The 25798-nt window shown below is 37.8% G+C and overlaps 1 protein-coding gene across 3 annotated transcripts in view; it reads right to left on the bottom strand.

Moving 5' to 3' along the window:
* Positions 1–25798, bottom strand: part of MYBPC3 (myosin binding protein C, cardiac) — a 62074-nt gene that overhangs the window by 17671 nt on the left and 18605 nt on the right. For all 3 annotated transcript variants that reach the window (XM_030950071.1, XM_030950069.1, XM_030950070.1), the window contains 17 exons: positions 21834–21857; positions 20924–21090; positions 20015–20147; positions 19779–19781; positions 19254–19378; positions 18565–18670; positions 14501–14667; positions 13966–14131; positions 12952–13058; positions 12599–12628; positions 12296–12432; positions 10728–10805; positions 9527–9686; positions 7418–7522; positions 4097–4285; positions 1966–2100; positions 591–758 (listed from right to left, as the gene is read on the bottom strand). In XM_030950071.1, the coding sequence (XP_030805931.1) occupies positions 591–758; positions 1966–2100; positions 4097–4285; positions 7418–7522; positions 9527–9686; positions 10728–10805; positions 12296–12432; positions 12599–12628; positions 12952–13058; positions 13966–14131; positions 14501–14667; positions 18565–18670; positions 19254–19378; positions 19779–19781; positions 20015–20147; positions 20924–21090; positions 21834–21857 (2000 nt within the window). The remainder of the gene's footprint in view (positions 1–590; positions 759–1965; positions 2101–4096; positions 4286–7417; positions 7523–9526; positions 9687–10727; positions 10806–12295; positions 12433–12598; positions 12629–12951; positions 13059–13965; positions 14132–14500; positions 14668–18564; positions 18671–19253; positions 19379–19778; positions 19782–20014; positions 20148–20923; positions 21091–21833; positions 21858–25798) is intronic.

Below are 25798 nucleotides of genomic sequence, written 5' to 3'. Positions count from 1 at the left end.
GAAGGAATTTCTTAACATACAGTTGGAGTATCTGTCTTCATGACCATTTGGTATTGAGATGCATTAAACTTTGTTTTATTTACATTGGCTCAGTTTACTGCCAGTGAGACTCTGGCAGACACTTTGTGTGAGCCAAGGTTGAGGAATCCACTATTAGCAGCTCTTGATGTCTTTTGGACTCCAGTCAAATGAATTTTAATCTGCTGCTGTTGGGTGATACACAGGGTGGTAATTAATAATCTGCGACAATGAAGTAAATAGATCTCTTGCCATAGCCAACACAGTCCTTTTGTAGTAATATCGCAGATTTTCAAGCAGAGAGGTAAATATTAAATAAATGTTTCTTAAATTCTGACAGTGTCATTGCAAGAGGTGAAATGTCCATATTTTGAAAGTAAGAAGTAGAATTTTATTTTAAGAACTATGCTTTACAAATATAAGACCTGGGTGCTGTAGAGATGTTCTCAGAGTCAGAAGACACTGGGCACCTAATCAAAGTGGAAGAGCAGTTTGTGTGTTATTCTCAGATAAAGGCAGAATTTTGGCCAGAAGAAATGAAGGAAAAAGATTTATTCAGTATAGATACTCACGCAGGATCTCTTGAACAGTAACTGGCTCTTTTATTGTTGCTGCTGCACTCTCACCAGCCAGGTTTACAGCCTTGATACGGAAATAAAGTTTGTCCCCCGTGACCAGATCTTTAACCAGTGCAGATGTGCGCTCAGTTAGGCCAGGAAGAGCAGGAATCCATTCTGTAGCTACAAGTACAGTATTTGCATATTGCAATAATACATTATTTTTCCAAACTGAGGCCTTTTTTGCAATTGAAAGTAAATTTCTATTAGGGTAAAATGAACTCAAGTTGCAACACCATACTTAAAAGGGAATAAAATAAGTTGGAAGTCTGGGTCAAGGAAATGTGTTTACACGTTGAGTTAAGCAATCTTTACACTTTGTTACTCAAAATAGGTAAGATAAGGGAATCATCTTTGGGTATTCCTTTGGCATTTTGTTTTATAGAGCTTAGAGCTGTGGGACTTCTTGACATTTATTTTACTACATGAGAATGGGGAGAATTTTGGAAGTAGTTTTAGCAAGAAAGTGAAGCCTTAATTGAAATTTTTTTCTTGGAGTAAATATACCTTCTGGGACTGTCCTAACAGATCAGTGAGAGCCACATATGCTGAAAACAATAACAGAGCATATAACTGTGGAATTTATTGTTTAATTCTCAATTGACTCAGTAGAACAGAATTCTTAGTGCTTCATTTTTATAAAGCACAGAAATATGACTCATAAAATCATTCTGCTCTGACAATGACATAGAGATTCTGGTAATTCTATAGTGATGCCTCATTAAAGACACGAAATTATTTCTGCATAAATTACGCCTTATAAACCCCCTAGTCTAGGTTATTTGGCAATCGAGCCTAGTGTCATGGAAAATGTCAATATTGAAGTGACTATAAATTTGTTCTCAGACTTTGGTGACATAAGTATTACGTTGTAGCATAACAGAACACTGAATTTTGTAGGTATGGTGCTGTTACCTTCTTTATTATACCAATAATAATATTAAATGAGGTAAGGTAATGGTTACTTTAAACTTTGACTGCTGTTGTCAAAATCATGTTATTTTATGTGTTTTAAGGAATATGCAATTCATGAATGATACAGAAGTACAGAAGTGACTATAGAGCAGTAATGATATTTTTGTATTACTGATGTTTATTAAAGCTTATGATGATTGTGAAGATGACAATATGGATGTGACTTCCATGGTTTTACAGTCACATTGTAGTGAGTATGGTGATGGTTGGCAAGGATGGTAGACATAGATTAGAGTTAAAATTTGGTCATGCTGGACATGGTTAGGTTGTTGGTAGTGTATTGAGGTGAAGTTATTGCAACTGTAGCATTTTTTAAATGCTCTGTTGCTGCTGCCTAGTACTCATGCCTACTTACATCCATCTTTGCAGTATTCCACCATGTAACCATCTAATCCCCCTGCTCCAATCCGCTCAGGGGGTCTCCACTTCAAGGAAACAGTGCTGTCAGAAACATCCTCCACTGTGAAGTGGGTTGGTTCACTTGGAGGAGCTGTAAGGAAATACAGACAAGTAGATTCTGAGAAATAGCAATACAACTATGAGAATTCAAAGGCTATACAAGGAGTGATTAACCGCTGATTTATGTACCACTGTCTATATTAATAAAATAAATCTGAAGCTGAAGCTCAGTTGGAAAGTGTAACACCTATTACATCATTTAATAAAGACACAGCATAAGATTCCTATAATAGGAAGGGGAACAGGAGGTTAAGATAGTAGTTCCTATTCACAGATGCTCCCTTATGAGAAAAGCCACTGAAAAAACAAAGACTTGTAGAAGGGAGTCAAATTGTCATCATAAGTCTGCAGTGAAGTTTAAAAATAAAAATATGTATCTTTTATATTCTGTACTTACACCCTGATTGTAACTGGACAAAATTTGCATGGTCAAAGAAGCAAACTGACAGTGGCTAAATTTCACTTCACTCATACAGTGAAGAAAATGACTAAAAGTTATGACTACATGTTTACAGAAACACTACTTCTGATTTGTGCATTTGTAACAGAGACATACTTGAGAAAAATATTTTAGGGATAAAAAATTTTGGTTTAGATACAGCTTTTTCATATCTCTTCAGAACAGGTGTGTCATGGCTTTTTATAAACCCACAGTTCAGAAAGTCTTAATTTCAATCTTCTGCAGCACGACTATTTTCCACTAATTTAAAATAATCAAGAAAAGCCCTTACTAGAGGATCCAAAATACACATAAATGTTACTGTGAAATAATTGATACCAAAAAGCAAACAGAAAACAACTTTTTCAGAATAACATTTAGGGTGCAGGACCGTAAAATTTAGTATACATACCATAAGAGCAATCATATTAATGATTCTGTTTGGCATAATCTGTGTATTTGTGTACTATAAACTGAACATCTACTGAATATACATAATAGATTTTACAAGGTAAGTTAAATACAGGTTCACATATTGTGGAACTAATTGAAATCAGTCTTAGTTCCCAAAGTTATTGTTAAAAAAAATCACCAAAAAATATCACCTAATTTCATTTCTGTAACTGTCAAAAATTTTTGTATTCACATGGTAGCAAGGACAGCACACTGGAGGAAACACAATTGGGAGCATACACAACCACACAGTACACGATCAAAACCCCAAACCTCTTCTCTGAAGAAGCAAGTGTGAACTTTATCCTTAATCAAGTAAAACTCTGCCTATCCCATGAAAACTTTGGACCTTTTTTTTCAGTAGCTCCGCTTGATGGTTCTTGTTTGACCTCTTTTGTTGCAGACCAGTCGTTGTGAGTTTGAAATCCAGAATTAAGAGACCCTTCTTGCAGTTCAGCCTTCCCTTCTGACTCCTTCACTGCATCATCTGCTTTTACAAGATCTCCGTCAGCAGGCTGTCCCCCTTCGCTGTTATTTGTAGATTTAGCAACTCTAGTCATTTTAATCTCCAGTTATTTGTATTTTTGTGGGTCTTCTCCCTAAAAGTCTTAGCAGGCAGGCTTCCTGAGGACTACTTTAGTTTGCTCCTTGCTCAGGGACTGCAGGAGACACTGCACTGCTGTGTTGGGAAGGATTATTTATAGAAAATCATTCCTCAAATATTTTCTTAATCATCTATCCTTTTAGCTGTGGAGAGGGCTGGGATTAAGGGAGCACTGGATGGGATACTGTGATATTTGCACCCACAAGGGAATGGAAGAAGCTGAGAGGGACAGGGAAATCTCTGTCAATTAGTTCTCCTCCTTTTTTCAGATCCAGCTTGACTCACACTTCTAATTATAACAACTAAAATTTCATCAGCAATTTCATGAAACTGGAACCTCTGTGCTCTTTAGGAAGAGGAATGAGAGATAGAGGAACATTACAAAGGAGAAGGTTGATTAAATATAGAATATAGAGATGGCTGATTGCCTCTTTCCTGACACATTCTTTTTAGCTGTAAGAGCAGTTGAAGAAATTGGAATTGTCCTGTCTTGGTTTTATCCTAGAAATACCATGGAGTGTCAAAACTCACCAATTGGCATGAAGGGTTGTGAGGCAGGGCTGGGCCGGGACATGCCAATAGAATTCACAGCATAAATCCGCATCTCGTAAACCACTCCTTCAATCATCCTCTTGGCCTCATAGGTTAGCTCCTTTAAAAGGTCAAAGTTCAGTCTCATCCATCGATAGCTCTTCTTCTTCTTTCTCTCTAAGATATAGCCTGGAAAGGACAGCTGTTATGTTGTAAAAGAACTGGAAATTGTTATCTCACATGCAGGAAAAAAGAAAATCCTTTTACGCAAAGGAGAAATTTCCTTGAAATGTCTAAGGTGTGGTATAGAGTTAAAAAATTAATTTATTTCTTTTATTCTGCTTCAATCCACTAACCTTGACTAACAGCCTTAATGCCCCACAAAGAATTAATTGGATGAACAGTTTGAAAATTCCTTTTATTTTAAATTAATGTTTTATCAATGAACTGATGCTAGATCTCTGTGTTCTTTGCAAAGTGGTGGAAATGCAGAATGCTTCCAAGACAATGCAGATCTCAGCTTGCTTCAGCCCTACAGTGAGTGAAATATGGCCACTCACCATTTTTCTTGCTCTGATTTCCTTGGGAAGTAAAGAGAGCCTGTATGATAGCAGAGAACAAAGAGAGCCGGGTGCACTGCAGACCAAATCTGCAGTACAGCTTAAGGTGTCATCTGTATTCCTGGAATCCGTGTCTTAGCACTTCTCCAGAACATCCATAGCCTTTCCAACACTACCATGTTCTTTTCCAGAATGACTAAGTGGGGCTGGATTATCAGAATAAAAGATAAACTTCTCATTTCCCCAAACTGGGAATGGAATCTGTGATTCCTGATGCTTAATATGGAGGATGGTTGTATATCACATTGGAAACATAGATGTCAGATATTTTCCAGTTGGCCTGCTACAACGACTACTGAACTGTTTCTTTCCATTTAGCTATATTAATTTCTGCTGCTTCTCTGTGTTGCAGATAGAGTGACTGGATGGGATCCACATAGGCTTCTTTCTTTTGTTAACTTTGCTATGAAAGCTATTAATCTTTTAACTACAGAAAGAATATCAGAGAATGGTCATGTACACATTAATGTGTAATGAGTGTATTGTGTGGGTGTGCTCCTACCCATGGCCTGCAGAGGTCTGTACAGATGTCTGTAACAGGGAGCAGCTACAATAGTGTGAGTCCATAGCAAGGACTTATAATTGAGCCATGCAGGAGAGTGATTCGGTCCCTGCTGCTCACCAAGGTCATGGCTGTCAAACTTGCAAAAGTCCCTTTGGTATACCTGGGAAGTATGATTCACACTTCAGGTGTCTCCAGGGATAAGGAGAATGACAGGCACATTTGATTTGCTGGCATGCTGTAGGCACAGACACCATGCAGCCTTTCTGTCAATGCTGAAATGCAAGAAGAGCATGGGAGTCTACAGATACAGAATGTTCTGGGAAAAGAACAGTGGAAGTATCTTTAAGATGACAGGTTGTATCATCACTCTAAATGCATGAAGATGTACTCCTGGCATAATTGTTTTCCATAGCTTTCAGAGTTAAATGCTGTAAGCAACGAACCTATGGTTCTTTTGGTATGTTCCTGGTTTTTTCTCTCTTCAGCAGGGTCTATGAGACTGAGAGAAGTTTCATTAACTCAGTTTCTGGGGTTTTTTGCTTTTATAGATAACCAGTGTTAAGTACATAAGTGTCAAAATGAAGAGGTTTGCAATTTGAAAAAAAAAAAGGCAGAAAGGAGATAAAATGAAAATCCTGGTTGTATTGGTGACATTTGGTAAAACAGATTATTTCCCCAAATGCGTGAGAGTTAAAGATACTGTTTTAGTAATACAAAAAGCACACAAAATCTCAGGAAAGGTGAAGATGTGGTTTGAATTTCTTTTTTATATCTGTTGGATATAGCTAATAAAGACTGTCTCTGACTGCCTACAAAGCCATCTGTAACAACATGAAGACAGATGAGAATGCAGGGGGCCTTTTCCCCCCTGCCTTCTTAACTTGCTTTTAAAGCTCTGAATGGGTAGTGCTGCATCTCAGTTTTCCTCTCCCTCTGCTGCAGGTGTTTTATTGGAGCTGTAGCAGTAGTGCAGTCCCGTGCTACCTGAAGGAACCTCCTCAGTAGTGTGAAGGGGTGTTACTGGAACATCAACAAAATCCTTCCTTTGACAGTGAAAACAAAGCAAAGAACTTGTCAAAATATATGCCCTGAAAACCCTACAAAACAAAATCATAGCCTTTGTATAGTCAGTGAGGTGGGGGTTGCCTGTGGTAATGACACAACTACTGGTAAATGTCTTTGCATGTAATATTTTGACTTCTTGCTTGCTTCCTGTCAGAATAGATGAAACCACAAAGCACTGGCCCTGCAGTACCTTGTTTATTCCTGCACAGGTAAATTATTTGATTTAAATAAGACATATCTTCTGGAAATGAATGAAGTCCAAACATCCAAATGCAAATACAAACTCCTCTCTTCCAGATACTATTCAGGGGATTAAAAGAATTTTAGACATTTCTAGCTCTGCCATCCCCATGCGAGTCCATATAGCTTTCAATGTATATTTTTTTCAAAGAAACTTAAGCTCCAGAGATCTTTATTAAAGAAATTGCTAGATATGGACTCCAGAGGAATTTTTTCCCCTAAAATTGGTCAAGACTCTGCATTGTTTTCTTTTTATTCTGAGGATAACAGAGATTTCTATCAAAAATTCACCATGCTCTGTGCAGAACTTAAAATAATGTCAGTGATGATCTTGATTGTGCCTCTTCATTTCCTGCATCACATGATAACTTTGCACTCTAGTTTTTAGTACAGGTTTTAAGGTCACTAAAATGATTGAAACTATTTTATGACCCATTGTTTTATATGAAGTAGAATTATGAAGTAGTTTTCCACTATAAAACATATATTACATGAATGCCTGAGGTTGCAGATGTCTGGAGTTGATGACTGAGGTGGCCACAGATCTCTTTGGATATTCCTAGGTAAGCACAAAGGCCTGTACACCGACTTAAAATTTCAGTCTTGAATGAGGATAGTTAGCTTTAGCTATTTTTCATCTCACCTTTTTGTGCTTTGGTAACTTGTTTGATGAAGTATTTCTGACTCAAATCGCACAGGCAGGGGGCACTCTCTGCTCAAAATTGCAGGGCCAGACCCTGGGCCGGTTTGAAGGTTCAGTGCATCAGAGTAGCTCCTGCCTGAGGGTCAGCCTTCCTTATGTCTATACAGAGAATCCTTCTGTGCCATTTCAGAGGAGCAGCAAAAAATATGTGCCAAGCTGCAGGGGACTTCATGTGTTTGCACTCTTACCAAGTACTGGTTGCCCACCATCGTATTTAGGGGGTTGCCACTGCACAGTGCAGTAATCTTCTCCAATGTTGCTGATTGTGGGAGCTTCTGGAGGGTCAGGAACATCTGAAGAAAGGGTGAGAATGAATGAGAGTTTTTATTTGTTTCAATTTCTTTATGCAAGTAAATTAAATATTTTTAACACTTTTTTTTTTCCTGTGTGGTACTGATGTAATGGTGTCCCCCAGAAATCAATGTTGGGTCCAGTCCTGTTTAATATCTTTAGCGATGATCTGGATGAGGGTATTGAATCTATCATTAGCAAATTCATGGATGATACCAAGTTGGGCCAGAGTGTCAATTTGCTGGAGGGCAGGAGGGCTCTGCAGAGGGACCAGGACTGGCTGGATCATGGGCCAAGGCCAATGGCATAAGGTTCAACAACATCACGTGCTGGGTGCTGCACTTTGGCCACAATAACCTCCTCCAGAACTACGGGCTGCAGGAAGAATGGCTGGGAAGTGGTCCAGTGGAAAAGGACCTGGGGGCGCTGGTGAACAGCGGCTGAATGTGAGCCAGCAGTGCCCAGGTGGCCAAGAAGGCCAGTGGCATCCTGGCCTGGATCAGCAACAGTGTGGCCAGCAGGACCAGGGCAGGCACTGGCTCCTTGTACTCAGCACTGGTGAGGCCACACCTGAAGTGCTGTGTCCAGTTTTGGGCACCTCACTACAAGAAGGACACGGAGGGGCTGGAGCACATCCAGAGAAGGGCAATGGAGCTAGGGAAGGGTCTGGAGCACAAGTCCTATAAGGAGCAGCTGAGGGAGCTGGGGGTGTTTAGCCTGGAGAAAAGGAGGCTCAGGGGTGACCTTGTTGCTCTCTACACCTTCCTGAAAGGAGGGTGTAGCCAGGTGGGTTTTGGTCTCTTCTCCCAGGTAACCAGAGACAGGATGAGAGGACACAGGCTTAAGCTGCAGCAGGGCAGGTTTAGGTTAGACATTAGGAAGAAATTCTTCACAGAAAAGGTGATTAGATATTGGAATGGGCCACCCAGGGAGTCACCACCCCTGGAGGTGTTTATGTAAGGAAAGATGTGGCAGTCAGCGCCTGATCTAGATGACATAGTGGGGTTGGACTTGATGAGATCAGAAATCTTTTTCTCGTCCAAATTTATTATCTGATTCTGTGATACAGCTTTCTCAGATAGTAACAATAGGTACAACCAGGGTGTATTAACTTAGTCTAAAGGGAATCCTGATCTTTGATGCTTCTTTGTTAGGTTGATTTCCTTTAAATAGCATTGATTATTCAGCTCCCTTTTTCTTCTCAGACATAATACAATTTTTGCAAAAATGTAAGGTAATTCTGTTCTGTATGATGAGACTTGCTCCAGGGTTTCCTATTTTCTCTAGAAAAAATTTTATAAAATACAACTGCATGTCTCACATATTATGTCACTTTGGAGATATTCATAGTAAATATCCTGATTTAATATTTATAAAAGATGGAAGAATACTTAGTATTTATCAAGCAATTCTAAATTTTAATACTGTAGGTGAAAGTAATTTTCTTTTATAATTTCTGATTTGCTTATAACTTGTTCTTTTGTTATGTGCCAGGGTATCAGCATATTAAATATTATGAAAAATTTATAAAACTTACTGACTTAAAATCATATCCCTCCCAGGTCTTTTGTGATTCATTGAAGAGTCTGTCAGTCTGTTCATCTTCTATCAGATACATTATGTTTCTTTATTCCATTAACCATTTACTGCTTATAGAATGAAATAATTTCTGCTTAAAAACATAACCCATGACAAAATTACTAAAAGCTTTTCTTATTTCTGACAAGCATGAAGCATGTAATTCTGAATGGAATGTCATCCATAAAATGATAGAATCACCTGAAACAGGGAATACATTGATTACTACTGGGAGTTCTTCTCTTTTCACCTCTGAAAAAACACTTCTGCTGAATTTATGATTGATAATGTTCCTCTCTTTATGATCCTTTCCCATGTTGCTAAACCTAAAGTCAGAACTTGTATCAGAGAGATTTTAGACTTTTTGAGAAGGGTGAGCTTCAGCAGACTCAAGATTCTTTCATGCTCTGTTTCTTTCCTTTACTTACCAATAACTTTGACAGTGATATCAGCCTTATCTTCTCCAACTGGATTCTTAAGTATAACTCTGTAAACTCCCTCATCCTCTTTTTCTGCCCCTTCAATGATGAAGACACAATGGTCTTCATGCATCTCCACACGGACTCTGCCTTCAGATTCAAACAGGAGCTGTGGGCAGTGAAAGGGACAGATAAAATCATTGCAAGTTGTGCCAGGAACAGCCTGATGAGTCTGGTGAACTGGTGAAAAACTACAAATCATTGCATATTACAATAATTATTGAAAAGCCATAAAATAATATGGTTTTCAATATAGACTGGTTGGCTCACATAAATATCATTTGGGAAAATTGGTTCTGGAAGTCTGCAGGCGGTTGGGATTCACCACTAGTAACACAAACCCAGTTATGTTTCAAAGAAGTTACTGAGTATTTCCAAAAATTCCTACTTGGGACAGCTGCTAGCATCACCGTGAAAAGTTTCATAGATAACAGTTGGTTACTGTATAAATTAAAACAAGATTCTTGTAACTGTTAATGGCATCAGTGTGATTTCTGCCGCTCAATGGCCACAATTTAGTTGTACGTGTGTAATACACTCCTTTTTTCCTTATGTGCCTATGTATTTTAGATTTAGAACAGAAACCACTAGAAAGAATACATGTCCAAATATTGATTAGTGCAGCAGGATCCTAAACCTGAGAATGGTTTATTGCTGTGTAATAAATGTAAAATATTTTTTACTCTATCAAGAGAGAAGTAATTTATGTGAAAAATGAAAGTTGCTGCAAAGTGAGTCCAGTTTCACTTCTTTATAGTCCATCCACTCTCTTGACCCATTGTCATCTTCCCATGTGTCCTGTAAGATTTTGTTCTGGTTATTATTGGAGCTTACAGGTTACTGAGGGGAAAAAATCACCACAAATAAATCTAAAAGTGTTTTCAAATAACTGCTTTGATTCCTTGTAACCCAGTCACCATGTGATGGTGATTAGAAAGACCTTCTCAATCAGCTCTAAAATTATTCACCAGATCTCTTGTGCCCAGCAGGGGTCTGGTAATTCATTACCACTGTGAGGCAGGATAGAGGGCCTGATGTGCTGTTTGACTTTTAATATTTACTGACTTAAATGTTATTTCCTTTTGAGTATGACCTTTTATCTGGAAAACTAAGAACATTTGTGTGGTTGCATAAATAATAAGGAACTTACCTTATTATCAGTATTTAAATCACTGCTGTTTTCTGAGGGAGTCATGGAATCATCACTGTTTCGAAGTAGGTCGTTTCTCTAGATAAGCAAAGAAACCACACAAAGTCAGCTAAGGCTGAGCAGAGCAGTAAAGCTGTTTCTGCAAGGCAGAGAAGAGTCTGTTAGGGGGGTTGAATATGAAGGAGGGAGAAAAGCAAAGTTAGGCAGAAAGCAGACCTGGGAAGGAAATCTACCAAAACCAAAGTAAAAAGCAGAAATGGAAAAAAAAGTGTCAGAATGCAGTGAATTAAGGGAAGGATAAGACAGCAAACTCAGATTTGCAGCTTAGAAAAGAAAGAAGAATGACATTCCTGCAGTATTATTGTAACTGGTTGTGAACCTGTCTGCGTCCTCTTGGTAGTAGTTACTCTATATGTGTAAGTACAAAAATAAGTATTACTTCTCTCTGTAACAGTGGGATAGGAAATTGATGTAAATATTTTCAAACTCAGAAATAGTCAGGTCTGTAACACTCATTGAACAAGATCTTTTGAGGCTGTGCTACTCTTTGTTTGGAATTTCATTAGTAAGTATATTTTACACAACCTTCAATCAGGACTGGCTGCTTTCCTCATATATTGAGACCTCCCACACTGTACAGAGACTGTCTGATACTCAATAATCATTTTATTAGAGAAACTTCTGTATAGAAGAGTCAATTTCTTGGCTTTTTAAAAATTTGTTTCCATACTAATTCTACATTGAAGGAAAACGTTCTGAGTGCTATTAGATATGCTAACCTGAGCAAGAATGTGGCATAATAATGAAGAAATAAGAGATTGGGGGAATTAACATAATTGGCGATATTGTTTTTTCTGTATCTACACATATGGATGTGTAATGATGCTGTAGAATGTTATGCAAAATATTTCTGTTTTGTGCTAGTTATAGCTCAAAAGCCCACAGATGGTGAGGGGTGGGGATATTTTGAGATACCCTGAAAGGAAGCTCACTTAACATTTTAAGTCTAGCTTCTAAATTCTCTGATGTTTTGTAATTGCTTTGATAAGATAAATAGCAAAGTTCCTCTATTTTTATTATATGAAATTCAGTTTTATGCCACTAGTCTGCTAAGATGACATTTACTTCACAAATGGTAGAATCCTTGATAAAGACTAAAAAAAGAAGCTGCCACCTCCAGAAAATGTTCGTTCTATCTGGTGAAGGTGATGGGGATGACTCACCATTTATTTATTTTTCTCTGAGGTAGGAAGAGAATAAATATGCATGGTATCCTTCTATCTGCATCTACATATGTCTCCTCATATATAGTCAGCTTCTTCTTTTGGACTAAAAAATCAGGGAACAGTTCATAAAAAGGAACAGTTCAGGATGAATCACAAAGCCAGCTAGGTCCCAAGCAGCTGCAGTTCAGGTATTCATTTTTTTTTTCTTGAGGTTTAAAAACATAAAATTGAAAGGAAGATGGAAATACTTGTAAATGACTGTAAACCGAAGTAATGTTTGAGAAGGAAAAATAAATTTGCAGTTGTGACTTGCCTCAGACATTGTGTCAGGTTGCACATTACCTTGTTCACTTTCTGCCAGATGACAGTGGGTGTTGGATCTCCTGACACAGGAACATCCAATCTCAGTTTGTTCCCAGCCACCACGACAATAGTGTCAGGGGATTGGCCCAGACAGTCCAGGTGGATTTTAGGAGGTTCTATAGTAAAGATAGAGAAGATAAGTTTTAAATATAGTTTGAGTGATCTGAACAGAAAATGAAAAAAAACCAGGATGTTCATGCATTAAATTAAAAAAAAATATTCTGCTTACTTTGCTATTGAAAACATTCTTACTTGCATATAAATAATGACTGCTGTTCTTACCTTCTCTTGGTACAAAATCTATCTTGACCTCTGGGAGGGGGGAAAGAAAAGAGCAGACAGGGAAGAAGAAATAGATCAGAAAACAGAATTTACATAGCATCTGCACAAACAAAGTAATTTAAAAACTGATTGAAACTTCATAATGCATATTAATCAGCAGATTTATACAATGAATTAAAAATCAGGCTCTGTAAACACATGTGATAATGGTAATGCAAAATAACAGGGAAAAGCGATGTGTCTACGTTGAGGTATCAGAAAAGAGATTGGCATTCTCTTGCCTGGTATAACCATGATTAATGTCACCATTTTATCCCTGTGGAATTCCCATTACATGTTCTAAAATAACTCACCCAAAAACTGAAGCTTGGCAGAAAGGTTATAAGCAAATCCTTGAGGAATGAAGGAATAATCAGCCTCGTCCTCTGGTGTTACATCCTCAATAGTTAGCTTATGGATTCTGAAAACAGGAGCAAATATATTGCACTCCCTTCGCTTGCCTCCCCAGGAGAAACAGGGCTATCTCGAGAGAGAAGGTGCAGGCCATAGGATACTAAGAGAAATTATTATTTCTTCTTCCCATGCCATGACACAAGGCAACAACCAGCAGGGCTGTAGTCTGCTCTGCTTTCAGTATTAAAGCCAATCCTATTAAAGCCAGTACATTGTCTATGAATGGATTTTTTTTTGTCAAGGTAGATTGTTTGAAGAGAGGTAGCATTTTCCTTGCTCTAGTCCAGTCCTTTGCCATTACAAGGGCAGTTGTAACGCTGCTGACTGGTTTCATTTGATCCAATTGTGAAACAGTAACTCTGACTAAACAAACTGAAAAGTGATTCTCCATCCCTGTATTATTTTAGGTTCAAAACAGAATACAGAAAAGAGCACCAGGAAAGAATTCACTTGGTATTTAATGCTGAATCTTCTTGGTCTCCATTTCCATTACTAGCTAGACTGCTAGGAAACTTGAGCACAAAATTACAAACTGTATATGTTAATATAAATGCTAATTTTTCTGTAGGGTTTACTCACATGTACTATCTTAACACTACTTTAGTTTTTGACTTCTCAACAATGTGTTTTGAATACCAAAACACCATGTAATCCTAATGAAAACTAAGATTTACTTTTGCTGATGCACCGCTGAAGTCATATATAGAAAATGCACCAACTCAGAAAGACTGCACACATGCCAAAACAAGTCTGTCACTAAATGTTGGATGCATATGAAAAGCTTCTAAACTTTTTACCTGTTAGCTGGAGCCAGGACAAAATCTCTCTTTATATTCTTAACCCCTGAGATAACAATTCTTATGGATTGCACTGCAAATCCCAAGCCTGTACCTGCTTTCTGAAACAAGACTGACCTGCCGATATGGGAGATCTTTATCCTTTCGTCTGGGATCACCTCCTTTCCATTTTTCAGCCAGATTCCTTTCACGTTTTCATCTGAAACTTCACACTTGAAGACTGCCTGGTCACGTGCCTTCACTGTCAGGTCTGCAATGCTCTGATAAACTTCCAGCTTTTTCTCTGATATAGTGAGAATAATTGATACACACATCAAAAATCAGAATAGCTCTGTAAGTAGATGGTGTGGATTTACTGAGTAGAAAAGGCAAGGGCTGAGCAAGCAATATGAAGGGAAATAGACAGCCTGCAGGGCTTTAACAGGACTGATAGCTAAGCACCTGTTGTTATCAGAGTATCTGCTATATCCGGCTATAACACAGGTCTGAGTTCTCCTCAAAGCCTTTATTATCAAACCCTATGCCCCTTATTGCATCTCCTTTTTCCCTGTCAGGGGGATTATGCTACCACTCTGCACTATCTGGAGAAGGTTACCTTCAGCTTATTCTCATTTTTCAGCTTCTCTGGTTCTGGGACATTCCCTGTGCCTACCTTGCACGATCAGTTCAGCGACTGATACCCCACCATTGGTCTTCACAGTGTAGTGTCCACTGTCCTCCTTGGTTGACTCATTAATAATGAGATACTGTTTTTTTCCATCTTTCTTGAATCGGTATTTAAATGTTTCTTCTCGTGTCAGTTCAATTCCATCTTTTTCCCTGAAATACCAAATAGTGTTGAGTTATTTTTGTTGTGGTTGAAAGAGGAGAGTAAGGGTCAGCTCAATGTTGCTAGGGATTGGAAGACACGAGGTGGATCCAATCTTTGTAGCATTTCAGGCTGGCAAAAAAGGAGATTGTTGCACAAATATCAGTGCAACCAGAATGCCTCTATCTTGGCCATTAATTTTCCCATAGGTATTTGACTTTTGGTTCAAGAGAATTCACCACAAGTAATTACTTGATTTTTTCTATTTATATGCTATAGATAAACATGAAAATATGTTAAATGCTGTAGGAGATAAAAGGTTGAAAAAACACTTCACCAACAGGAAATTTATTGTCTTAAAAATGGCCATAAATTAAATGGGATTTACTTAAAAGTCTTAATTTTCCTGATGTGAAATGTAATTGTTATAAATCCACGATTTGTGGGCATCAGCAAAAGGAGAAAATTTTAGGATGGATTCAAATGAATGTGTATTTTGGATTTTGTAGCTCTTTCCATTCAAGGATGGCACAGTAATACTTAAGACTTTACTAAATTAAGCTTCACCATCTAGCCCAGGAGGAAATTTAATTATTGTAATTTCCAGTCATCATGAAGGGAAATGCACAGGGAGGACTCATGCTGTTCAATCAAGGTCATACAAAAATACATAAGGTGTTTCAAGGGTTTCCTGTTCCTAATCCTAAATAGCATAAACAGCAAATACTTGTAATTTCTTCAATTTGCTAATTTTGTAGCATTACATTTTTTGTTATTACTTGAATATATTTCTATTTTTGTTACTTGAATACTGCTCCATTTGTAAATGAAAAAGGTTTTCTCTTTGATAGCTAGTCACATGGAAAAACAAATAGGAAATATGTGTGACTTTAATAGAGTAAAAATATTCTTTCTACTTTTTTGTTATTTCCCTTACTTGTGACTTATTTGTGGCCAGTGACTCAGTGACTATTCAGCTTACAGAATAGCAAATTGAAATACTACTTGGGACTCATTAAAATACTATAGCTCTAACTTCTGTGTAGATATATGCAAGAAAACCTTTTACCTCTGTCAGAGTCTGCTAATGTAAATCACAAGATCAAAATTTTAAGCAGAAACAAAGATCCTACAGCTTGTGACTTAGATGTTCCTGATGCAATGGCATTTCAGAATACCTACAGGTATTCTGTACATGACTGTTTGTTAGAGCAGAGCTCACTGGAACTCAGAGCTGGTTTAGAGAAGGACTGGCCTCCCTTCCAGGTCACAGAGCAGCACTAGTAAGGGAGGAAGCAGAGGATGCCTTTAACAACTGCTTGAAACGCTTGGTATTATTGTCAGGATAATGTTTCCTTTTCTTTCCTCTTCATTACTCTTCAGACAAGAGTCTGAGACAACATGTAAGATGATCTCTTAAGGCTGTTGTGATTCATGCAAATTAGTTCTGGAACAAGTGCTACAATGCTTTACAGAAATCTTTGCTGAATTGCTGAGAATGGACTTTATTCCCAAAGCTGAGCATGCTGCTGTCACTAAATGCAAAGCCAAGCACACACACTGTGCCTAGACTTTTGGAGCTGAACTTTTAAAATTTTTTCCCATGGTCTATTTTGATACAGAGCTCATGAAAAATATCTGAATGTTCTATTCACCCATTGGTAAGAAAGTGTTCTCTTGAAATCTTGACTAAATAATGAAAATAGTCTTTTTGTAATGATGAGTGTCTTAAATCCCTAGGAGGGGAATACTGTCTTTAACTTGTGTTTGTTTTACTGACTGGCATATTGCTGATCCTGTGAATGAGTAGAGAGTTTGCAGAGGGGTATAATGACAAATAGAGGCTGTAAACCTCGAAACAGAACTCCAGATAGCATTTGGCTTAAAATAATACTCTGCTGCTGTGAAAAGCAGAAAACCTCTTTAAGGTAATATTATAGGCCTTCCTTTGGCAACTATAAAATTGGAACTATAAAATAGAATAATCTGTTGATATTAAAGTGTAAGTGAAGCATTGTATAGAATCATAGAAATGTTGGTTTACAGAACGCCATAGGTCATTGGCCCAGCCTCACATTTGAAGCAGAACTAGTGCAGTAATAGGTAAGTCAGCTGTGGTTTTGTCTTTCCAAGTCCTGAACATCTGCAGGATCAAATATCTGTTTTCAACTTCACCGCTCAGTTCTTCTTTGTCTGGAAATGCATTCCTTTTTCCTGTTTGGATTCTGAGATATCACTGATGTAGGTACTATGTGATAATTGAGACACACAAATTTATTGCTATAAATATACATTACCATGGTTGCTTTTTATTTGGAGCAGATAAGATGGTACATCCAGCATTCAGAGATGGAAAAATTAGATCAAAACTATGTATTTTAGTGTATATTTTTCTTCAAATATTATCTTATTTCCGAGACATCTGAAGTTTAGGAAAAACCTGTTCCATAGTAATGCTTGAGGTGTAATAACCTGAAAGCTTCCTTGGTGATCAAGAGAACATTCTTTTCTGATTGTTCTGAAGAGACTCACATGATGAATTCTCCAAGCCCTAGTCTGATGGCTGTGCCTCACCCTTATTTCTGTCTTGTGCAAGTCACATAATGCTTTTGTTCATGTGCTTGTGGTTTTATATTCTGGGTTTGAAGATTTAAGAACTATAACAGGTGCTCTGAGTTAGTGCCTGTTACTTGGCTTAAATTGTTGATCATTCCCCTAATGAGCCATTGCTCTTTCTCCACACTGTGTTTTAAGTTTTCCCTGGACATTTCTCTCTGCGGTCCAAAATGTTCCCTTTTGTTGCCAAAGAGTTTTTTGTTGACAGAGTCTCACATAACAAAACCAGTAAAATACAGTGTGAATGTCTAACTACTCAGTTTTCCATTGCAATGATTTGATGAGTTTCTCTGACCACTTGCTGCATTTCAGACTGAGACAGCTGCTGGTTTGCCCTTGTCACATCAAATGCCCATCCCACAGATAACAGCTCTGTGAGATGTATGGGAGTTGTTCAAAGGCACAGGATCAAAGTGTGGCAGCTGCACTGTGTTCTGAGAGGGACAGATCTGGTTGTCCCCATCTCTTGTGACCAGGCATCTGCAGTCAGTTCCTGAATAATAGAATCTGTGTCCCTGTGCTTGTGGCTTTAATAGTGTAATGCATGCCCTGTACTAGCTCTTGGACTCATTTAAATTCTCAGTTCCTTCCTTTGGGACAGCAGATCATTAGTTGGCACTTTCCAGGAATGCCATGGGCATTGTGGGAATGCTTGATAACCATGTGCCTGAAGCTGTTAACAAGCACAAGGGAATTTCAGCTGGTAGAGAAATGAAGTGAGAATATGAGCCCTGCTTGTCATGCCTGCCCAAGCAGCATGCACCTTCCAGATTCTGCTCAGCTGGAGCGCCCAAGAAAACAGGATCCATGGTCTGTTTGTCATCTTAATCCGTCTCGCTGCATAAGCATAATGACCAGCTTTGCAGGATCACCACAGCAGATGTGTTCCCTCTGTGTCTGAAGAGACACGACTTTTTTACCTAAGAAAAAATACTTTAGAAACCCAAATGCCTCACTGCAGTTGAGAAGAATTCAAAAAGTACAGCAAACTCACCACAGAATGGATCTGATTAGTCTGGGCAATACTTAGGCATTACTGAAGTGTAAAACTGAGCAAGAAATTCTAGAGACACTATAAAATATATATGCTTAATCTGGGGTTTTGTGGCATATTTTTTGCTTCTCAGTTCCTCCTCCATATTTGACATATAGGAGGAGGGACAATGTTTTCATGAAAACAATTATGTAGGATGTATTCTCCCTTTTTATTCCACACCTCCTGATATGTTCCATGGAGGAAGATGGTTTCATGTTGGTTTGCTTTGGTTTGTTTTTTTCTTATTCTCCCTTACCATTTCACAGTAGCTCCTTCCTCAGACACTTCACACTCAAACTCCACTCTCTCTCCAACCATCACCATCTGGTCCTCCAGTGGGTGAGTGATCAGGATTGGAGGTTCTGAAAATAAAGAGAATTTTATTAAAACAGTATTCTGAAACAGTGGAGACCGGAGGTAGATTTCATCACTCTCTACTCCACAGGAAGAGTCTGTGGACAAATAAATGGTGATGATCTCTGTCTTAGAACTTAAAATTTACTGTGCCAGATCACCTTATCCGAGTTTTCAAATGACATTTTTCATGAGTTGGAATAAAAATATAGGATTAAACAGTTGTCATGTATATTGTAAAGTTCTAAACAGGAGGCATTACTTTTCTGTACTATTTGATCCGCTTGTAGAGCTTGGGGCACATGTTTGTTTTGAGCAGAATCAAATTTTTAAAGTAAGTTTCTAGCCCCATTGTTGAGAGGTAAATGAGAATTAATGGTAACTATCACTGTTCTGCTTTCCTAGTTGCTGTTAGGCAAAATTTTCCTCAGTTTAACTGTAAGAAAAATACCTACTTCAATAGATCTCAGAATTTGTTAATATGTTTAAGAATTTCCTTTCCTGTAAGATAAATCTGTGAGTAGAGAAGATGGCAGTAATTCAGTGCTAAATGTTAGGGGAGATCTCTTTCCTTTTGCTACCATTGCTCACCTTTTACAAATAATTCTGTGAAGCTCTTCTCATCCCCTACCACACATTCATATGCTGCATCGTCAGCCAGAGAGCAGTGGTTTATGGTCAGTATTCTCTTATTCCCAACAGCCTCAAAAATATATCTGAAAAGAGAATCTAAATGTAATTATCAGGGGAAAGCCCTTCTGGACCCAGTCACTCTCTTCTCTTGCCTGGAAGAAAAAAAGATTCCTCCTCTTTTACTGATGGTGGCAAGATTTGTAAGGTCTCAAGCCCAATAGGTCTGTCCTGTTGCAGTGAACAGCGGCAGTGTTTGAAAAGCTAGCATAGGAAATTGTGGGGAATCTTCCTTCAAGTGTGAGATGTGATCCTGTGAATGGTGTTGGATGCTATCCTAAGATCTAACATGACTACCATTAAAAATGGCTTCAGCACAAAATCACTGGAAATTTGTTTTACATATGAGTTACACTGAGGTATATCCCAGATCAGGAGAAAGTGCATTTGTACCCATCAAGAGCAGAATATAATCTCAGGACTTACTTGCTAAATTGGTAGATGAAGGCATCCAGTCCCACATGTAGATATTTAGAGCAGAGGGAAGAAAAAAGAAAAAGTTATGACAACAGCACACTGACCCTGAGCCATATCACTACATAGATTCTTTCTGAGCTCCTGTTTCTCCCTGTTTATTCCTTTCTTTCTAAGAAAAGCTAGATTTTTCACTTTGTCCAAGCTGTAGCTTGTTCCATTTTGGATTTCTCATATTTCTAGTTTACCTGCCGCTCACTTGGATTTCCTGTCCATTCTTCAGCCATTTCACATCAGCATCTGGATTGGCAACTTCAACCATTAATTTAATCTTTTGGCCCTTGTCTACTTGGTAAGCTGGATCCAGTTTCTTGAGGAATGCTATGATAAAGAATGATATAATAAAAAAAAAACTTATCATTTTTGTACTTTTTTTTTTCGTTCTGGGTCATGAAACAAATCTTTATTCCCTTTCATGTTGTTTACCATAATTTTAAACGTTCCCCAATTTCTGCATACCTGTTTGAATTTTTACCCTTTCTGTCTGTTCTTTATCCTCTACTGTTTTTCCTTAACGTAGGATGACAGGCATGTGTTACAAACCAAAATAAGCAAAGTAGAATATTCTAAATAAGATGTGAATATGTACTGCAACACATTCTAAATAGAATTACATATGCTCATATAGGAAAATTATGCTTGGTCTTCTCAGTACTGATGAATGAAGGCTGTTTGCCTTCTCTGTTTCAGACTTTTAAAGTCAGTAACAATTAGGCAATTAATATTTGACAGGACTAGGAAAAGCTCAAGAATTCCAAAGGTATCATACCAATGAAAATGAAATTGTTCAAATATATCACTGTTGCCTGACATACTAACTGAGGTGGAGGGCAAGTAGGGGATGTTGTTTTATGTTCAGGGAAATATAAGGGGTCAATCTTGTGGAACTGATGAACTGAGTGTGTTCAGTATGTCCAGAGAATCAGAGCAAGGTATCTCAGGGTATTGGACATAGCTGCAATCTTTGGTAATCAGTATTTCATATGCAAAGGCTGGGTAATAACTGGAACAGGAAATTACTATTTCTTATGATCTTGTGTCTCACTGCTGTAAAGAAGATATGAACACTATATTTGGAAGAAAAGCATCTCACCAACCTGTGCTTTTTTTCTCTTCCTTCTTTATGCGTTTGAGGCGTTTCAGCATCCCACGCAAATCTGTGATACCATACTGGAAAGCAATTTTCTCATATTCTGTAGGAGGAGCTTTCCTCAGGATATCCCAGACATCAACATCAGATTGTGATTCAGATTTTCCTTCACCTCTGCAGAAAGGGATTAGAGTCTCTGAGTGCTACTATTAAGAGTACTTAAAGAAAGCTGTAGGGTTGGCAGCTACATATTGTCTCGATGAAGCCATTTAGTAAAAAAATAATTAACAGTTTAACTTTTTACTATATTATTATGTGAAATAATGAAATAAAACTGGTGCCTTTAATTTTATTTATATATATAGTGGTTAAAATTGAATTCTGTCCTGAAGGGTTTATTTCTAACAACCAAAACTAATACATTTTAACTTCCTTTAATGATGGGTAATGGAAACGTAAGGAAACTCATTTTCTTGCCATGGTCAATGAACAAAACATGGAACATGGCAAAGCAAGGAACTGAATTGATATGCTGGCAAAATCTTAGAAAAAAGGCACTTGGTTTATGTAGATAAGAGGCATATACTTTTCTACTCAGGACAATTTTTATCTTCACTAAAAAGAATCACAGGTTATTAAGATGATTATCATCTGTTGTGAAGAAAATTGTTGTCTGTAGTAATGTATAAAACATAAAGAGACTGGTGAGTAGTGGCAAATAAGACAGCATTTACAGTGAACTGCTTATTTTATATTTTAGCCAAAGAACTAGTGATTATGAAAGAATTAATGTTTGGTTTAGTAAAACTAGGGGAAAATTTGGCTGTCTGGCTTTGGGAGAGGTGTTCTTTTTTTATCTGCCATCATATCTTTGTTTGAAAGATCATAAATAGAAAAAGAGATTGGCATGACCTTACCGGTTTGAAGGGCGCAGGAAGCTGCTGTGCTCCAGAACGATGCCAAGGACCACGTGGGAAAACACGCAGCATCCCAGTGGGCAAGAAAAGGGCATCATGTGTTAGTACAAAAGAGCCATGAACCTCGTTTTCACCCTTAGCAGAGCATGCCTGTGCTTGAGTAGCAGGGAGATGGAGGAATTCATGCAAATGTTCTGAAATGGGCTTGAGGAAAATGGTGATCCATACTGAAATCAAACTTGCTCCCACACTTTGTACGTACAGGTCCACTGTGGGATTTATCTGCTAAGTGCAAGCACTTCTGTTTATTCCTACTTATGGCTGATCACCTTCCAGGGAAACAAATAACTCTACTTCCCCCTGCCATCATGGCATTTTTACCCGTCATAGTTTGCATTTTGGTAAATAGAGAAATTATAGAAGAAGTAATATTTTACTAAAAAAATTTTAGGAGAAAGAACTTCCTTTGGCTGCTATTTCTGATTATCACCATCACCAAGCAGATCCTGGAGCAGCAGAACATACCCTTTTAACAAAGTCATGTTCAGTGGTAAACCCCAACAAGAAGACCAGTTATGCAACAGGTGATGCAGAGAAAAGTGGCATGTTAGTGGAACGGTGTATTTCCATTTTTTTGCAGGAAAATAACAGTCCAATTAGTCTGTGAGAAATATTGCTACTTAACAGTACTGCTGTAGTCAGTTCAGACAGCACATATAACCAAATATTTCTGGTACTGCTTTTATTGCCAAAAAAGTACCTGCTTGATTAGGAACACTGTGTTTATTAAAGTGCTGCAGTCCAAGCTTGGAATTTCCAGCACCTTGTAGCTCTTGAACAGAAAGGAAGCAAGAGAAGGGGGTTTCAGCTCAGTGAGACTGAACTGAAATATTGTAGGCAATATCTCATATCTTCAAAGTGGTTTAGCACTTGCTAAGCCCAAAGCCCTCACCAGCACTCACTGAATTGATAGGAGGAGCTGAAGTTTGGAGAGCCTGTGATAAGAGCAGCACACTGGATATTTGCTTTGCTATTACACTGCATCAACATCACCAACAAATTTTACCAAATGTTACTCTTCTATATACCTACCGTTTAGTTTGAAGTTGCTACAAATAGTTTTTAGTTTTGCTTAGCAGGAGACAGGAAAACTGAACTGATTTGCCACATAGATCAAGATTTTTTTACATAAGCAGTTCTTGGGCTTGTTGCCCTGATCATGTCAAGGAGTGGCTTTCAAATATTTGTAAATACATGTAAATTAAAATAGGTATATAAGTACTAAATACTAAGTACTATATAAAACTAAGGGCATATAATATTTCTAATATGTCTTTAATTTTTGCACCAGCACAGTTAAACTTCTGTGGAGAAACTGTATCTCAAAAAATATAAAATCATAGGAAATAAGAAAGGCTTAAGAGATCAAATATTTTAATCTTCCTAAAGACATTATATAAACATTGGTAGTTTCTCTATCTGCCTACTTACAGGCTTGTCTGTATATACACACTCTATATCTGAAAATTTTCAGGTAAGACTATTCATGGAGCTTTCAAAAATGTTTTGTGTGAGTTATTTTTAAGTACATAATGACAAAAATCTTCCAATTTCAATGGAGTTCCAAAGGAGTCTAATATCTCACTATTGAGAAGACTTCCCTAGTTTTTACTTTAGCTTTTCCATTACTGAGTGTCATCCCATTGTTTTATCTTGCAATACTGTTCTGGTGTATGCAATATAAGAAGTTGAACAAAGAAATAATATAGTCTCTCCCTAGGAAATACTTTTTTTTTTTTAATTAAAAGAAAAGGCTTTTGTGTTTCATGCAAAATGGGACTAAAAGCTAGAGGTTGTAATTCCTGCTTAAATGAGTTCTGAAAATGAAAAGAAAAAAATGTGTTTGCCTTTGAGCAAAGTTTTCCCCATCCCAGCACTCGTTTTCACTATTTTGCATTTGTTAAAATATTCTCTTTGATCCCAGAAAGACACAGAGTTTGCCCAGAGAAGCTGTACTCCTCCACTAACAACAAGAACTAAGCAGTGTATGAAAAGCAAGAAAGCACTTGGACTCATAAGGTTTCTCCCCCTCCTCTGCCCTCCTCCCTGATGCTGGAGATCCTTATTCACAGAGATCACCTCATAGGTTAGCTATGCACTTGGGGGCATCAAGATGCAGCTCAGTGAACCTGCTGTAAATGGAATATGCAGCTGATATGTTTTAAACATGTGTGGAGGGGTTAAAAATAGTTTTGTACATCCCAGAAATGGTTCCTTCCTATCCAGTTACTGTCAACTGATTGGACCCTGTCAGCTGTCACCTCCTTCAAGGTCTCTGCTCACTATCCCATTTAATAGTCCTGTGACAGCTGTTCCCTTCCTCTCCCCAATGACCTCTCCTTGGCCCATGACATCTGTATGTCAACACCAGTTAATTAAATTACAGTGATAGGAGATACAGTGTTAAATGAAGCTCTTCATTATAGTGAAGCTGGTTTTTATAGAATGATCATTACCTGTGGATTGAGGGACACTTGTAAAATCGTGTAAGAAAGCAGAAATGGTAAAAGAATAATTCTCGATTCTGTTTGAATCTGCAAAGCTCTTGAGAGTTCTCCAGCATGAGATCCCTTTTCCTGTTCTATTTCAATGAGGAATTATTTCATTCCATTATGAGATTTTATGCCTATCTGTTCTCATTAATATAAATGGTCTTCAGCCTAAGGTGTGCAAAGACTGAAGAGTTCACAAATTACTTCTGAAGTGGCTGTGAAAAACAACTAGGAGCAGTGAATTTATGTTCTTAAATTCACTAGGTGAGATTTTTAAGTCAAGAAATGGCAGAAACACTGCTAAAAGCCAGAGAAATTTATAAGCTTCTTTTAGTAAATTACATTTCTAGCCTAACAAATAATGAATAGTTAAATCAATAAATTTAACATTTCTGTAAATACTGAAGATTGTTACTGCTGTTTTGAGTTTGACTATTGCTCAAAACTAATTATGAGAGCAAAAGGGAAAGGCATGAGGTGAGGGGCTCTTACTACTCAGCACCTCACTCCAGCTGGAGATCCTGTCTGAAATTATGGAAATATTTTCATTCTGGTTTTCATTTATTTAAAATTTTATAAAGAAGATAGGCAATTGCTTTATGCCTTACATCTTCTATGGAAACCAGAGTGTGTTTACGACAATTTGAGTTCATGCTGGAACAAGAAACTCAATGTCAGCTATAGAAAGTTATCAATGTCAGCTATAGAAAGTTCGATAGGTGTCTTTTCTGTCTGATCTGCCTGTCCCCCTGGAGTGTTCTGCTTTTGGTGTTACTGCAAAGCTAGGATTCACCTATAGAGACACCCTGCATGGAGTGTGACACAGGGGTTTGTGCAGCATGTGGCCTTGTTTGCCCCACTGAAGTTTGGGTGAGATACCTGAGCCTATTGTGGCTTTATTGCCTTCTGTAGGAAGTTACTTCATCTGTCAGCATGATCCTGTACTCTTTGTGAGGATAAAACACTTTTTATAAATAGTGATACCACTGCCTGAGCAGAGACTGAACACAGATTCACAACAACACTCATCCAAGTAGCTGATTGTGAAAACTTAAAATAAGAAAGTTTAGACTTGCAAAACATGAATCTAAGTGACAGTTTTTATAGTAGTTTCAGGTGCTGGAAAGACAGAGTGAGTGGTCAGTGAACAGAAAAAGCAAGCAAAACTTCATCACCTATTTGATAGGCAACAATATTATGCAAATGATTTTTCTGATTCTAAATACTGTGTCAACAGGAATACAAAGCAGCAGGTTATTGAGAAAATCTGGAAATTCAAGGGAATTTTAGAACTGGTTGCATGAAAGAAAGTGACGGTAAAAGCCAAATGACATTCAGAGAAATACATTGTACGAAATTGTCTTAATTTTAACCCTGAAATTGTCTTAATTTTAACCCTAAAATTGTTTAAAA

Source organism: Camarhynchus parvulus, chromosome 5 (genome assembly GCF_901933205.1).
Source record: "Camarhynchus parvulus chromosome 5, STF_HiC, whole genome shotgun sequence".
NCBI lineage: Eukaryota > Metazoa > Chordata > Aves > Passeriformes > Thraupidae > Camarhynchus > Camarhynchus parvulus.
Note: the sequence above shows the minus strand (reverse complement) of the source record. Positions and strands in the feature narration are given on the sequence as shown.